At 45.6% G+C, this 15,053-nt stretch overlaps 2 protein-coding genes and 1 long non-coding RNA gene across 6 annotated transcripts in view; 1 reads left to right on the top strand and 2 right to left on the bottom strand.

Moving 5' to 3' along the window:
• The window catches only part of LOC125182523 (uncharacterized), a 112,850-nt gene that overhangs the window by 11,870 nt on the left and 85,927 nt on the right, over positions 1-15,053 (top strand). Inside the window, exon 2 of the long non-coding RNA XR_007162496.2 lies at positions 4,390-4,479. This is a non-coding gene — a long non-coding RNA (uncharacterized lncRNA). The remainder of the gene's footprint in view (positions 1-4,389; positions 4,480-15,053) is intronic.
• Positions 5,199-7,767, bottom strand: IFT70B (intraflagellar transport 70B). The gene has a single exon (XM_013171159.3). The coding sequence runs from the start codon at positions 7,722-7,724 to the stop codon at positions 5,724-5,726; it is 2,001 nt and encodes a 666-aa protein (XP_013026613.2). The 5' UTR covers positions 7,725-7,767; the 3' UTR covers positions 5,199-5,723.
• The window catches only part of PDE11A (phosphodiesterase 11A), a 134,239-nt gene continuing 128,463 nt past the window's right edge, over positions 9,278-15,053 (bottom strand). For all 4 annotated transcript variants that reach the window (XM_013171593.3, XM_013171590.3, XM_013171591.3 and 1 more), the window contains one exon: positions 9,278-14,378. In XM_013171593.3, coding sequence (XP_013027047.3) covers positions 14,217-14,378 — 162 coding nt within the window. In that variant the 3' untranslated portion in view covers positions 9,278-14,216. The remainder of the gene's footprint in view (positions 14,379-15,053) is intronic.

The raw sequence follows: 15,053 nt of genomic DNA, 5'->3' as shown, positions 1-15,053 counted from the left end.
AAAAATCCGAGCCGCGTTAATTTTAATTCGGAAGGCAACTGTTAGAACCCAACAGGATCTGACTGTTAGCCAACTCCTTTTGCCCTCTCCCACGGGAAAGAGGGCTATAAAATAAAACCGACTCATAAAAAGCTGTTAGTCAACCTCTTCCCCGCTTGTGACACGGGATGGCAAGGGTCCTAGAGGCATAGCAGGCAGGGGGAGAGGGGAAGGTAAGCAGCAAAAAAGCCTGAAATTCGGAGAAGGGGATGACTGTATGCAATAGAGAATGAAAGTGTGTAAATTCACTCCTGAAAGTTTAAAAGTTCTCAATGCCCTGTGATGATTCCCGTGTTGCAGGAGGGAATGGCAGCCGGGGCGATCCCACACCGAGCTGCCCGGCTCCACGCCGCAGCCCCGTGCCTCGTGTTTTGCAGCAGCAGCGATGTTTTCCTAACGTGCAGCGGCTGCACCATGAGGAACGCGGGGTAAGGGGTGCTCTGAGCAGCGTTTTATGTGGGTGGAAATAAGGTTTGTTTTGTTTTGTTTTCTCACTGGATTTGAGTGAGGTTCTAGCACTTCAGTACCTACAAGACGCTGCTCCTGGATGGCCCAAAATAGCAGTCTATGAAAATGGATATTTTCTAACGTGTCATTTTAAAGGTCACTGAAGTCAATGGGAACTTTTTTATTGGCTTCGCTGAGCTTCAGTTTGGGCTATAAACTCCACTGAGTTTAAAGAACCCCAGAATAGAAACATTCTGGACTGAAGCTGTTGGATTTGGCAGGGTCTGCTCTGTAATGGGGCTTTGTTAGCTAAAATTCAGGCAAGGTTAAGGAAAATGATGCTAATCAAGAGGTTCTTTGTAAAATGCATCCAAATGTCTCAATTTTTCTACTTAATGGAAAAGGGACAGCCAAAAAAAGAGTTGTTTCGGTGAAAGTGAACACTAGAAGTTTGTCAGGACCCAACACTTCTTTTACTTCATTTAGACACTGTTTCTTTGGGAGCTTAGGCTAGGTCGCAAACAAGGTGCAGAGGCCTGAAAACCAGCTGTTTGCTGTAGCACTTCAGTCTGAAAACTTCCCTGCAGCAGAACGTGTGCCCACTGGGCACTCCTTCATCACTCAGTCCTGACAGCTTGACTGAAGCTGGGAGATTTCCAACACTTCCTGGGTTCCCTGCACCAGCGCAGAGCGACCAAGCCATGCGTGCCCACGGAGCACAGCCAGGCTGTGGCTCCTGAAGGTCGATGCAGCACTTCATGCAGTCACAGGAAAAGGTGCACGTCCCGTGAGCAATGCACCAGCACGGCAGCAGGCGCAGGGGGCACCTTGCTGGGGCCTACTTAGACGTGGTGGATGTGCAAGGCAAGCCTAGAGCTGCCCCTCACAGTTCTCTAGTTCTAAAAAAAAAGTGGTATTTTGCCAGCCTCGCTTAGCTCTTTGTGCTAAAAGGTGTTTTTGCAGGCAATTGTTTTTGCGTCCTGGTTCCTGGTGAGCCAGATGGTATTCATGTGTTTGTCTGTCTTTCTGTATGAACAACTCACCACGATGTGAAGATGCACATTGTCCCAGGAGCAGTCACTCCTTACTTTAAGAGACAAGCAGAATTTTAAGAGACAAGCAGAATTTAGCAGAGGCACAAAATTTGGAGGTTTTATTTGCTAAAAGTCTAAAGGGAGATGAAGGAAGAGAAGTGTGGGGGGAGAGAAGATGGATCTTTCAGTGCTTATCTTTCAGCCCACACAGCCGCGTTATCACATCCGTGCCCCATATCTGCAAACCATTAGTCAGAGCTGGACTCTGTTGCCATTGCTGGAGGATACAGTTTTGAACTCGGGCATCTAAAATAGGATGCTGTAAGACGCTGTGAAGCAGGATGCTCAGCTCAGCTGTTATTCTTGTAAATGTCACCATTTTTAGAGAAACAGCATTCTTCTCTTCCACCTCCTAATGGGGCTTGCTTACCCTGCAGAAATACCCACATCTTCCCTGAGGAAGTCTCTGGCCACGCTCCGCCCCCAGTTATACAATTAGAAGACTCTTTTGTCTCGGCTTTTGTATGTCTCAGTGTAAAGTCAGCCACCCCTTGATTACTGACATTTTTTGATCAGCTCTAACTGCAGGGCTGACCACAAGTGGCCCCGGCATCCATTACTTCTGCTCCGCTCTGCTCAGCTCCAGGTGTTTGCCCCCGGCAGCCCCCCAGGAATAGGGCCAGCTGCTTGTAGGTGGTGGGGTTTGTTTGCATTCTTTTAAATGAAAATAATGATTTTTGGTTACGAACAAAAGAAGGACTGTACTGGCTTAGGGCATTAATTTAGACAGATTTTACTGTATTTCTAAGAAGCATAAACCATTATTTTGTGTCCTCCCTTTCCTCCAAATAAAACCGTATGCGTTTTCCTTTAAAAATGTATTTTGTGTGTAAGTCACATAGTGAAACATTAAATGTAGTATAAAGACAGTAATAAAAGTGGTTGTAACATTTATATATTTTTCATGACCAAAGTGCTTTGCAGTTGGAGATGCCATAAATGCATGTTTTGCACAGCAAGCAGCAATACACTGCAAAAACCTACAGTGGCTGGACCCACCCCTGTGGGCACCAGAGGGTGGGCAGCTGCCTGGGACAAAATGGGGGCCGGGGCGTCCATCCTGGCCATGGAGAAGCTGATGAGGAACAGGCTTTGGTGGTTGGGGTGGAAAATGCTGCTGGGAAGGGAGGAGACCCAGCTGAGAAGCATCACATGAAGTCCTTAAATAGCAGCAGAGGAGGAAGTGTGTCCCAGGTCTCCTCCTGGCATGTCTCAGTCCTGCCTCTTCCCTCTCTCCTTTCCGCATCAGAGGCTGCTTGGCCTTGGGGTCGTAACATTCAGCACCACCTAACTTGCTAAGAAATCGTGGGTTAGGTCCAGGCCAGTCCTGGCTGCACACTGTACTTTGAGAGGAAAAGCAGATAAAAACGTGATGTAAGGGAAGAACAGGGAAAGTATTTCTATTGACATTTTCCCCGGGGTTTTTCAACGGTTGGCTTTTGTTTTGGTTTGGTTTTTGTACATCTGATTTGTCGCAGCAGGATGAAGCATATTCCAGAGATGCCGACTGCCCTCTAGCCACGCTTTCTGAAACAGCCTCATCTTGCATTACTGAGGAGCTCCATTTCCTTTCATGGGGATGTTTTCTCCAACTAGTAAAGTGGCTGCTCGGCCACTTTCTTCAGTAAATCCACCAAAGCTGATGTTGGCTCCAAAGAGCTTTCTGTAGGCACAGCCTTCTACCTGCCGCACGTATTTGTTTCCATGCTGTACACCAGCGTTTCACAAACGCTGTGTGGTCACTAGATGTGGGCAGAGTGTGTTAGAGCCCCTTGCCAGAGCCGTGTCCCTCTTACAGAAGAGGAGACATTGCTTTGTGGACAGTGTTGCTGCAGGTGTTGGGGTGTTTGTTCCCTGCATTGGGAGGGAACAGGAAAGGCAGACTCAGCGCAGGGAGCGCCTCTCCCTGCTGTCCCTCCCCACGCTGTGGCTGAGGAGCCTGCCCCTTCCCCAGCAGCAGACAGAAGCAGGAGCTGTGTGCCAGAGCTGGCTGTGGACAAGTCTCTGTCCTGCTCTCAGTTCCCTTTAAAATTGCTCAAAGGGCATAGCACATTCTCACAAGCACCAATCTGCAGAGGGATTTTTTATTTTTATTTTTTTATTTTTATTTTTAAATGTCCACTGACTTTTACGGAATATGCACAGTGAATATGAAAAAAATCTCTGATGTTCCCTAAGTCATTGCCCATAGCCCGCACTTCATACTCCATTATGTGGTGTGACTTTTAAAAACTTTTTTTTTTAAAGGTCATGCTGTTTATGCTGCATAATATGTAATACAATTCCACTGTAAATTAGAAACATACTTTCCAGCCTGCTGCTGTGCTTCATGAAGGTGAACAAGATTTGAAATCACAGGTCTCTTCCTCATATGGAAGCAGTAGTGGAAAATATTTCAATATCATCGTAATGGGGGGTCCTGGATGACTTATGGACTAGTAACAAGCTACAGAGGCTGTTCCAGGACCCCTTGCGACATACTGCTGCCTACCTGCTGGTCTGCCTATAGTAGAACGTTCTCCCATTGTTGACACTAAAGACAACTGTGCTAAAGTTGATTTTACTTTGCTGTTAGAGGAATTTTTGGGTAAACTGTAACATTCCTAACCCACAGCCATCTACTTTAGCTATGGAGGAGATGCTCAGCCTTGATGAGTTTCTCTCTCAGGATAAAGCAGAGTTGATTTCCTACGTGTTGAAATAGTTACGGGCATAGTCTCCAGATACACCAATTCCCTGGAAGGATTAAGTATTTCATTGCTTGATAGTAGAACAACTTTCAAAAAAATGCTGTCCTCTTCCTTTCCAGGTAAACGGTGGCACAGAAACTGGATTTTGAGAGACATGAAGTCTCATTCTGAAATTCCCATGACAGCTCTTCTGGGAGCCAGGGTCAAAGGTAAGCAAAGGAGTTAAAGCTACAGATATTTGACCCTTGTTTAAAAAACTTCAGTCCACACATTACTTCAGAAGGAATAATAAACAAAAAGGGGCACAGAATGAGATTTAAAAAAAGAGTGAAATGTATTTTGATTTCACCTCTGTGTAGAACACGTAATATGTCTGAAAAGGTATGGGAAGACTCTGAATAGAGTGTCTGATACCAGTGTGATGGAAATGATAAGTAAAGGAATTAAGTAAATAAACAGGGTTTCAGAAAGCTATTGGAGAAGCAGGAACAGTAAGTAATACAAGGAGGAAACTGAGAAGTGGATTTCTTCCATTTAAGGTCGGAAGTGGTTAAGTTTCACTTGAAATTGTAGTTATATGCTTTTCGAGCAATATGGAAAATAATGTAATTGTACGTTTCCAAGGTCTTGTACCAGATGCTGGTATACTTCGAGCAAAGGGGCAGGCCAGGCCGCAAATGAAAGACTGCACACGTAGCAAGCACGTGCTGCCACACAGGTCTGCAGGCAACAGGTGCTACATGGATGGTGCTGGCAAGGGGATGCTGGGGATCGCAGCAGGGGAAAAGGAAGCACCAGGCAGTGTCTCTATAGCTCCTTATGCCCACTCATGATGCTCTCCTTGGAATATATTTTTGGTCTCTGTATTAGGTCTACAACTTGCCAGAATAATCATGCATGATTACTGAGTTTACAACAAAAGGCAATGTTAATTTCTGTAGGAGTGATTTATTATAAAGCCACTTTTAATGTTTGAATATACTATGAACATAGTCTGTGACATATTAAAAATAGCTTGGAAGAAGCAAAAGAAAGAAGTTTTTCACACAGGCACAAATAAGAGAACTGAACTCTGTTTCTTCAATATCTGTGCTAGGAGAGATGGTGAGCAAATTATTTTCAACTGTGAACAATGTAAAGAAACTTGGTGAAAATTTCACAGGGATAAAATATTTTACAGGTGAAAACTCTATGGTACTTCTGTAGTGCTTGGTCAGTGCATCTTAAGGTGTTTATGACGTGACTGAGAATGCCCCTAGTTATTTGGTGCATGTTAATTTCACGCAAATATTTTATTTTCCACTGAATGTTGTTAAAATACAGGACAAAATATTTAAATGCAAGCAATCAAGAAAAAAAGCAGACCACTAACTACTACTAGGGTAAGCATCACCCCACAATCTAAAAAAAGATCAGACACAAGATTCTAATTTCTACTGTACAGGAACGTCATTTACGGAGTCCATCCAACAATCTTATACATCAGTGCCCTCAAAAGCCTGGCTTCATACGTAACCGTATTTTTCCCACTGTGCATCCTCTTATCTTCGAGTGGCTGCTCAATGACAGCTGGGATGTTTCTTCCATACAGTTCACATTGCTTCAGAAACTGAATGCACTCTTGAATAACGCTGTCACGTAGCATGATCATGTGCTTGGACATATTCTCCAGCAGGGACAGGAAACACCTTTTGGCATAATACCACGTATCGGTGCTTAGTTTTTTGTTATACGGCTCCAGGCTTTTAATGACCCTTGAAATCCCGAAGTCGTAGTTTCCTTTCACGCAGTAAAGGGTACCAATGACTAGATTGACAATGCAGAGATGGTAGGTGTTTTTCTCAGGATCACCATAGGACAGTTGTTCTTCCCCCTTCTCAATCTTCCTCATCAGTTCCTCGGCGTCTTCGTTCTGACTTGTGAGGATGTAGGAAACACAGAGATTAGCCAACACAATGGCACTAACGTGGAGAATGTTGTCATAGTGCTTTTTAACTATCGGCTCATAGAAGCTAATAGCCTCTTTATACTTGTTTTCTTGCATGAAGAGCACGTGAGCCACATTGAGCTTCCACACCTCATACTCATTGCAGAACTCTACCGATTTGCGGAATATCTTTTCTACCATTGTGTAGTTCTTCATGTCCCAGTAAATCTTTGCCTGGGCCATCAAGACAGGTATATATTTGTCCAGAGTCTCATCGTACTCATTAACGGCCTTTTTTACAGCTTCATCATCCCAGTTTTGCCTAGCTTCCTGCACCTGCTTTGTGAGTTTTCTCAGCTGCTCGGTCAGCATCCCTGCTGAGTCATCTAGCTTGTGGAAAGCCTCCTCGGGGGCAGTCTGACAAGTAATAATGGCATCCAGGAAATTGTACAAGTAAGGCGTGAGCAGTTTGTAGGTCAAATGGGCATTCTCTGCCAACACATCAGCCGCCAGGTCATAGTACTGATGCTTGCAGTAGAGGAGCAGCAAGTTTCCGAAAGTTTCTGGCGGACAGGGGTTCTGCAGCAGGAGAAACTGCAGTTTTTCAAACCCTTCGGTGGGCTGGCTGTCCATGTTCATCAGCGCTTGGTTGTGCAGCGTGACCGGGTCCAGCTCCTCCTCCGCCCGGGGCGGCATGTCCGTGAGCGCCTCCTGGGCCGCCTTCAGGTTGTGCAGCTGGTACTCGATGGCAGCCTTGAGGTTGAAGGCCTCCACGAGGGCCGTGCGGTGCAGGAGCAGCGTGTTGCCCACGCTGCGGACGTCGATGCCCTCAGTGCTCATGCCCACGCTGAGCTCGGGGTGCTGGTGGATGCCGCGCTCTATTATGTCGGAGATGTGCTTGAGGGCGGGGGCGTACTGCTTGGCGGCGTAGCAGCACAGCGCCATGTTGTAGGACAGCTCGGGGCAGCAGCCCAGCACCTGCATGGCGCCGGCGAACTTCACGCTGGCCTCCTCGTGCCGGCCCTGCCGGTACAGCAGGCAGCCCAGGTTCACCTCGGCATCGGCCCGCTCCGAGGGGTCCTGGGCCGCCCCGGGACCACCGCCCTCGGTGGCTGCGGCCAGCGCCTCCTCCACCAGGCTCTCGGCCGCGGCCAGGTCGCCCTGCGCGTAGCGGACGGCGGCCTGCAGGCGCAGCGCGCGGCCCTGGTAGGCCGGCCGCTCCAGCAGCGGCCCGGCCGCACGCAGGGCCTCGCCGTAGAGCCCGGCCTTGTGCAGGGCCTGCGCCCGGTACAGGCGGTAGGCGTCGAGCTCGGGGTGCAGCGCCGAGAGCTGCTCGTAGCACTCTGCCGCCGCCGCGAAGTCCTGCAGCTGGTAGTGGCAGTAGCCCAGCAGCGAGAGGCCGCCCCGCGAGCGGCAGCCCCTCTGCAGCTCGCGGCTCAGCAGCGCCGCCGCCTCCGCGCAGCGCCCGCCGCGGATCAGCCCGTACACCACGGCCGTGTGCTGCCCGTCCGGCACCGCCGCCTCCATCGCCGCTGCCACGGCGACGGCCCCGCGCCCCGGAACGGCTCCAGGCGGCGGCAGCGGGAGGCGGCGGCAGCGGGAGGCGGCGGCCGCGGGGCGCGCCGGGAGCTGTAGGCGCCGGGAGCCGGGGCTGGGACACGGCGCTGCTGCTGCTGCACGGCCCCGGGGAGAAGGGGCAGCGGCACGGCCCTGCCGAGGTGCTCTGCTCGCCTTCAGGCAAACTGCGACAGTGGCCGAACTCAGCTGTCCCTCACCTCTGTACTCAATCCAGCAGCTGCCCGAAGTCAACACAAATCACCAAAATCTATTACCTGGGGAGGTGAGTTCCCCTGTCCACCTGCACGAGAAGCCCGAAGGTGCCGCTGGCACCCAGAGCCTGGCAATGGATGCACCAGCAACGCGCCCGCTGCCCCGGCACCTGCTGGCCTCCGCCAGGCTCCCTGACCCAACAGGCCTCGTGCCCAGCAGCAGAGAAGTGCAGCTGAGGACGGACAATAGAGCAGGCCAAACCGGCTGTGTGCCCACGTCAGCTCTGCCACATCGGAAAAGCCACTTTAAGGGCCTAATGCTGGAATAAGATGGGTTTATGGTGGCCGAGTCCTTGTTTTTCTAGCAGCCACGATGCGAATGAGACCTGATGCCTTAGAAAGAAATTGCATTTTCTATATCCGCCTATCATTTTCTGTTCCCCTTTGTGCTTTTATCTTCCAGGTAATAAACCGGAGAGTTTAATAACAGTTCTACAGCAGCTAAAATAGAAATAGTGTCCTTAAAACACTACTTAGACTTGAATATTTTCCTCATTTCAGTATTTCCTGCAGTTGACAAGAATAGAGAGTAAAGTTAAAATTTACTGATGTTTTTCAAATCCTTTATTTCTAAATCTTGAGTAATTGACTTTAAGTACTCCTAAGCAGTGATACTGTAAGAGAAAGCCCTAAGCTAAACACGCAGCCCTAGAACACAGGACAAGAAGTATTTTGTTGATGTCTTGTGCTTTTTGAATATGAAACCTTTACAAGGTGTCAAGAGCTTAAGTTTGTAAAGGCTGATGGAAGGAACAATGCTGGTATCCTAACAGAATCTGACAGCTCTCCTACTGCTTTAAAAGCTTAGATCAAATATTTTCCTACTTTCTGAAATTGCTTATTTCAACAGTGTCCTTTTTCCTTAGAGGGAACTATAGTTTTTTGGGTTTTTTTTGGTGGTGGTGGTGTTTTCCCCAAGGATACATGGTATTTCTACAGAATAATGACATACCCGCTATCACAGACTTGTACTAATCTGTATATTTTTTATACGAGTAAATAGTTCTGTTAAAGTCATTGGCTAGATTTGGTTTCTGATCGTTCCAGAATAATGCCAAGTGCAGCTGGTAGCGTTAGGTTTGCTCCCAGGAATGAGTGCTGCAAGGTCATGCTTCAAAAATTGTATTTGAGCTGCTCAGTCACATGTGTTTTCACTGCTCTTCTATATGCGTAGTTCAGAAATCAATACATACAGCTCTGATTCATTCTGACAAGGTAGTTTCAATGAAAAATAAATAAAAAAAATAAATCACAGGAAATCATTAAAGTGATTTATTATTTTTAGAGAGACCAGTAAAACCAAGTTGTTAATTTCAAAAACATGCTTTAAAAAGCTGAATCAGCATTGTTTGATCTACTAAAGCAAAACAATGAGGGTAATTATCTTAAAATGCAAAAAGGAAAAGGAGGCAGAAGTCTTTCTCAGTATTCATTTTTGAAAGTATATAGGGTACACTTGCATTAGAAAATACACACACTATTTCTGTGCATGTGTCAGTTGTTTCCCATACGCAAAGATTCAAAGCTTACAATGGTATTCCCCACACAACTGTAAGATGCAGTGTCCAACACGCTTATAAATTGGTAATTAAGTACAAGATGATCCAAGAAAGAAAAGGTAACAAGCGATACACAGTATATATTCCAATACTGTCACATTCAAGTCATGAAAACCTCTGGAGACTCTCAGCTGATTTATACCTCAAATTTCATTGTTTTCTTAGAAACCATTCACACGATTTTACTATTAAAATCGTCAGTTTCTTGGAAAAGCCAATAAAAAAATGTTGCACTCTACATTTTCTTGCCCAGAACATTCTCAGCATTGGAAGTGTCTGTTAACATGTTTTATGTAGCCTTGAAATAAACCTGTTCTAATCTGTACTCAGTGCATAAACTGTCTATAGCTTGTTTAATCATATGGAGGGAAAATAAATATTTGGCCTGCAGGCTGAAACACTCCAATTTTTCTACTAGGATTAATTAGTCTAAATATTAAAAATGATCTCAGGCACTGCTGGTTGCAGTTTTCAAAAACAGTTTGTGAGTACTAGTGTTGGCTTTGCTGATAACTACAGGCACGTTATGAAATTGCAGTGCACTATAAGAAGGAGCAATTAGCAAGGACAACAGTCCGGAAAACGCAGCTGATGTACCAAGGACACCATCTGAATGAATACCTGAGCTAAAAAGAAACGCGCTCCTCTACTCTATAGTCATTTTCTGCAGGGCACAAAACATACTAATGGCCTTCTCAGCAAAATCCCTGGTCCGGCAAAGAAGTAAGAGCTATGACAGAGCTAGATGGGGAGTTACGTGTCTAACTGCCACATTAGGCATCCAAATTAAACTTTTGTGAGCTTCTGCTGCTTAACCTTGTGTGTGACACAAAACTGTGTCCTGCCAGAAGCAGATGACTAGGTCAAGTTATGAAGTTTTCTTGACTTGACTTTTCATGACTTGATCAAGTTATGAAGTTTTCTTTTGCCTGTAGGTCTCAGGCTGGGAGAAAGGCAAAACGATGGTCCACTTTCAGGGCAAATTGTCTGGTTGTACTATGGCCAAAGACACCTACCTCTTGCCCATCTTGTTTGTGGGAGGTGGGAAACCCTCCTTCTGCCTGATGTGTAGGAGAGCCTCTGGCCCTGGTGCTCTTTGCCTCGAACAGTGCTGGGTTTCCTGCTGGGGTCACAGTGTTGTGTTGCAGGGGCGTGCTTTAACCCAGGAGGATGCACCCAGGGCCCCTCCTGTGCCACCAAAACCCTTCGGCTCTGCGCAGCTCCCCAGGAGCGAGGTGCACACAGTGGCAGCACCTGGCGGACCTCCTGCCTCCTTGCTGGGCACGTGTAAAGGGCTTCCGTGGGAAGCCCTCGTGGCTCCCTCCCGGACGGTGGGGAAGGAGGCGCACCTGCAGTTTGAAGCCTGCTCCAAACCAAACAGGGCTTGAACACCAGGCTCCCTTCTGATGGCCCTAAGTGATGCTGTAGCATTTAGACCTGTTTTCTTTGGTGAGGAAGGGTTGATTTTGGTCAGCGGTCTCACAGGTAGGAACCGGGAGTGGAATTGCTGCCTGTCCAGAACTATTTTTGAAGACTGCATTGCAGCTGAACTGGCTCAAAGCACCTCTGGGGGAGAACGCAGGCCCTGTGACCCTGTGGACGTGCCTCATGTTCGCTGCATTTTAGCACTGGAGTTGCAAATACTTGAGTCCCCATTCAAGGCAAAATTTCCACTAACGGCAGGAGCAAGGAAGGGAGGACTCTTCTGTTGCTGAGCCAGAACAGCCTGTGGTGGGCATCTCCAAGGCGAGGCCGCGTGGGTAGCACCCTACTAGCACTGTGCTGGGTAATAAGTGGGCTCTCCGTCCTCTTCGCCCTGTGTCCTTTGTCCTTGCCTCTGCTGGTCCTGTGTTTTGTACGCAGCCACAGAACTAATGTGATTTCAATGGGTTTTCATCTGTGCTTCTGCAGTCAGCAGGGAAACGAGTCGAAGGAGAATTCCAATTTCCTAACCCATAGTCATCTCGTCTGCGCTGAGTATGTCTTGGGATAGTAAGCACTAGTTAAATAATGTTTCCCAGCATCTTAAATACGAGAAACTTGGAATATGCTTCTTTACCTGACAAAGAATTCCATAAAGGATTTTCTTTTTCTCTCAAACACGAGTCTTTTGTTGATGCCTAAACTGTATTAAAAACATTTAGCATGTTTTAAGATATATATATTTTTAAGACTGAGCTGTATCACTTTCAGACATCAAATTCTGTTCTGCGATACACCACTGTGACCCCCTGATTTCAGCAGGGTTGCTTCGATTTCCTGAGAACAATTTGATAAAGATCTAACTGTGCGCTCTCATTTTCTTCCTTGTGATGGAGGAACGGAACCATAACATTAGTCAGCACTTTCTGAATTTTGACCCACAATAGCAAAGATACCAAAAGACAGGAGAAATAGATGGAGGCAATTACAAACAGTCACTTGATTGATGGTTGACATTGTTAGAGCTTCAACTGTATGTCAGGTTGCGGTGGTGCTGAATTCCCATCACTGCCGGTGGGTGTTGCCATGGGCAACAGCGCACTGAAGCCAATAAAAAGGAGAGGAAATGAGGGGAAACTCAACCTTGGGGGGAGCCGGAGGGCACGCGCTATAAATTATGTTACACTTAGCAATATGCAATATCAAAATTCAGGAAAGCTATGTGTACCTGCCAGCAGTACTATGTCAATTCCTAGTATCTGTTTCTCCCATAAAGCATGTGTTACAAGTTTTATATGGCTTGCTGCTTACTATCCTGCATCTATCTTTATTCAGGGAAGAAAGAAGTGGTAAAATAATAGCAGAAACATTTCTATTTGGTGCGTGTATTCACTGCTGTGCAATCTGGATCCCTGCTCCTTCCCTGCTTCTTTCTGATAGAGAAAATGATGTGGTTTAGTTGCATGGTAACATATTGGCTTGCAACGGTACTGAAATTTCCAGCTATTCCCCTATACATATGATTAATAGCACAGAGGGTTTTGTTTTGTTGTTGGTCTGTGTTTTCTTTTTCTTTTTTTTTTTCTTTTCTTTCTTTTTTTTTTTTTTTTTTAAGGAAGTGATCAGCAGATTTGTTGTTTCTGTTTGATTGTCAGACAGATGTAGTCAGCTTTTCAAAGGTGCTAACGACTCACTTTCCTTGGAAAGCAGGAAAGCTCCTTATAGCATCTGGTCCACTGGGCCAGGTTCTGATTTCCATGAGGCTGGTGTCAGTTCAAGGTACCTCCATGAAGTAAGTGGACTTTGTTACAGGTGTAAAATTAAGCTGAATTCAGCTTTAATTTCTGCTGCCAGACAATGCTATATTTAGCATCGCATTTTTCATGGAGTACAAAGGCTTTTCTTCTCCCTTGAATGGGAACTCGTAAGCACTGCAACACGACTCCTCTTGTGCCCCGTCACGCAGCAGAGAAAGCACCCTCAGTTCATAGATCACAGTTCTGCTACCCTAGTGATCCCTGTACTAATGGAAGGAGACCAACTTTCACATAATACCAGCATCATCACATAGAACTGGACATGTTTGGTTTTGTGACCTATCGTGTTTGATTAAACTTTAATGAACCCCTCTACCGCACATGTCTACATGTGACTCTAGGACTGCACTAGCTGTAATAATAACCATCTTAAATTGTACTGAAAGAACTGCAAGAGAAGAGGTAGTCAGTCCAATGATACTCTTTCTCTCCATCATTTCAAAATACTCATTTCACATGCAGATTACACTAGAAAGGCTTATCCATGGTCCAGTTTTCAATATAATATAAACCTGAAGCATAAGGCAGCAGATTTTCTTTTTTATTTTTATTCTATTTTCATTGAAGCCCATTATTTTTTTCCTTAGGGGACACTGTAATTTAAAAAAATGTGTTAAAGGAGTATTTAAAAACAAACAAACAAACAGCAACCCTCTAAAATTACCATGCAATATTTTGCTTTTATGCAAGCTTCCCGTTGCTGAGAAATTTACTGCATTGTTAATATGAATTTCTCAGGGAAGCAGGGACAGATTGGTATTTTTAAAGATAATAAAGTTTGTTGTTAAATGTAGCAAAGGTAGGCAATTCTAAAGGCCCTGATCAATCACTAAGAAGCTTTGTTGTAAAAAAATACTTCTTTAGAATACAAAGCAGGCTTTTCAGAACATCCAGGCATAAAAGAGGAGGGAAGAGTGAGAGAGGAACATCACAAAAGCAGGCATAATTGATTCATAACATGTACTGAAGAGATGCAAAACAACAATGTAATTACATACTATTCTGTTTTCCTGCAGCTCCTTGCATGTGAATTGACCAGCTTGCATCCCAGTTCTGCTCTGTATTATTAATTTTATTAAGCTGCAAGTTCTTATATTTCAGTCTGTTGTCAGCTTTACAGATTTTTACAGCAGCAGTTGAAATGGAGCGGAGCTGAATGAATGCTTCTTGTGCTGTCTTCCATGTCATTTCGGAAACCAGCGCAATCTCACCGCAGGCCTTCCCTTCAGACTGACTAAACCTCCGAGTAAAAGCAAACTAGGGTGCCATCAAGATAATATCCGACCAATTAAGCATGTCTCTGAAAGCATTTCTTAAAAAAAGTGGTGTGCCAAAGCCTACGGAAGCCTTTCAGACAGCTTTTATCATAAATAGACATTGACATTTGCAGGCTTAATTTATGTCTTTGAGAGACACGGTAAAGCTAGAGGAAAAGGAGGTCGAGGATGCTGCCTGGGAAGGAAGTCTTTTTTGGTGCAGCTCCTCCCATTTACCTCTGTTTACTGCCACAGAGTCCAGCATAGGCTTCAGTTTCGCATTCAGCTTCACTAGAGACTGGAAGAAAATAAAAAAAAAAAAAGGGGAGGGGGAGAGAAAAAAAAATATTGATGGTATTTCTAGTCTGCTGATGGACAGACTAGGGAGTAACATGGTAAAAGGAGCCTGATCTGCACCATGCCCCTCACCCTCCTCACACCTGGCTGTAAATTCCCACGTAGGTAAAATTTTTCATTCCCTTTGAGATTTCTTTATCTCATACTCATTTGACTTGAGGCTTTAAGTAAGCCACCAAAAATGTCAAAAAAAGCACATAAGGTGGCAGAATTGCTGCACAACTACTAGAGCTTTCTTGTAATCCTTACAGATAGTCCTTCTGAGGCATGCCCCAAGTGCCTGGGGCTTCTTGGTTACTGGTAGCTATGAACCAGTTGGATGGCAAGCTGGACAAAGCTGAAATAAGCTTCAGATTCTCCCATGTGCTAGCTTCTTATTTCCTGCTATAGATGAGTAAACCACAACAGTACCAGGCTTTCCAAAGGTGGCAAAAAAATCCCTTTCTGTGTCCTCAAAGAAAAAAAAGAAAGGTTTCTTTTTAAATTCCACTGAAATCACCTCTTTTCTACATACCCAGTCCAAAGCCCACAGAAGCCAGTAAGAGTCTTTTATCTGTTTTCAGCTGGATTTGAATTAGCTCCCAATGATATAATCCCTGTGCTCTTTTGCTAGAAG

The sequence above is a fragment of the Anser cygnoides genome, chromosome 6 (genome assembly GCF_040182565.1).
Source record: "Anser cygnoides isolate HZ-2024a breed goose chromosome 6, Taihu_goose_T2T_genome, whole genome shotgun sequence".
In the NCBI taxonomy this organism is placed as follows: domain Eukaryota; kingdom Metazoa; phylum Chordata; class Aves; order Anseriformes; family Anatidae; genus Anser; species Anser cygnoides.
This window is presented reverse-complemented; position numbering and strand designations above follow the sequence as displayed.

What these genes read in the sequence shown, in the direction of transcription:
- IFT70B (XM_013171159.3), bottom strand. Translation starts at nt 7,724, where the DNA reads ATGGAGGCGGCGGTGCCGGACGGGCAGCACACGGCCGTGGTGTACGGG.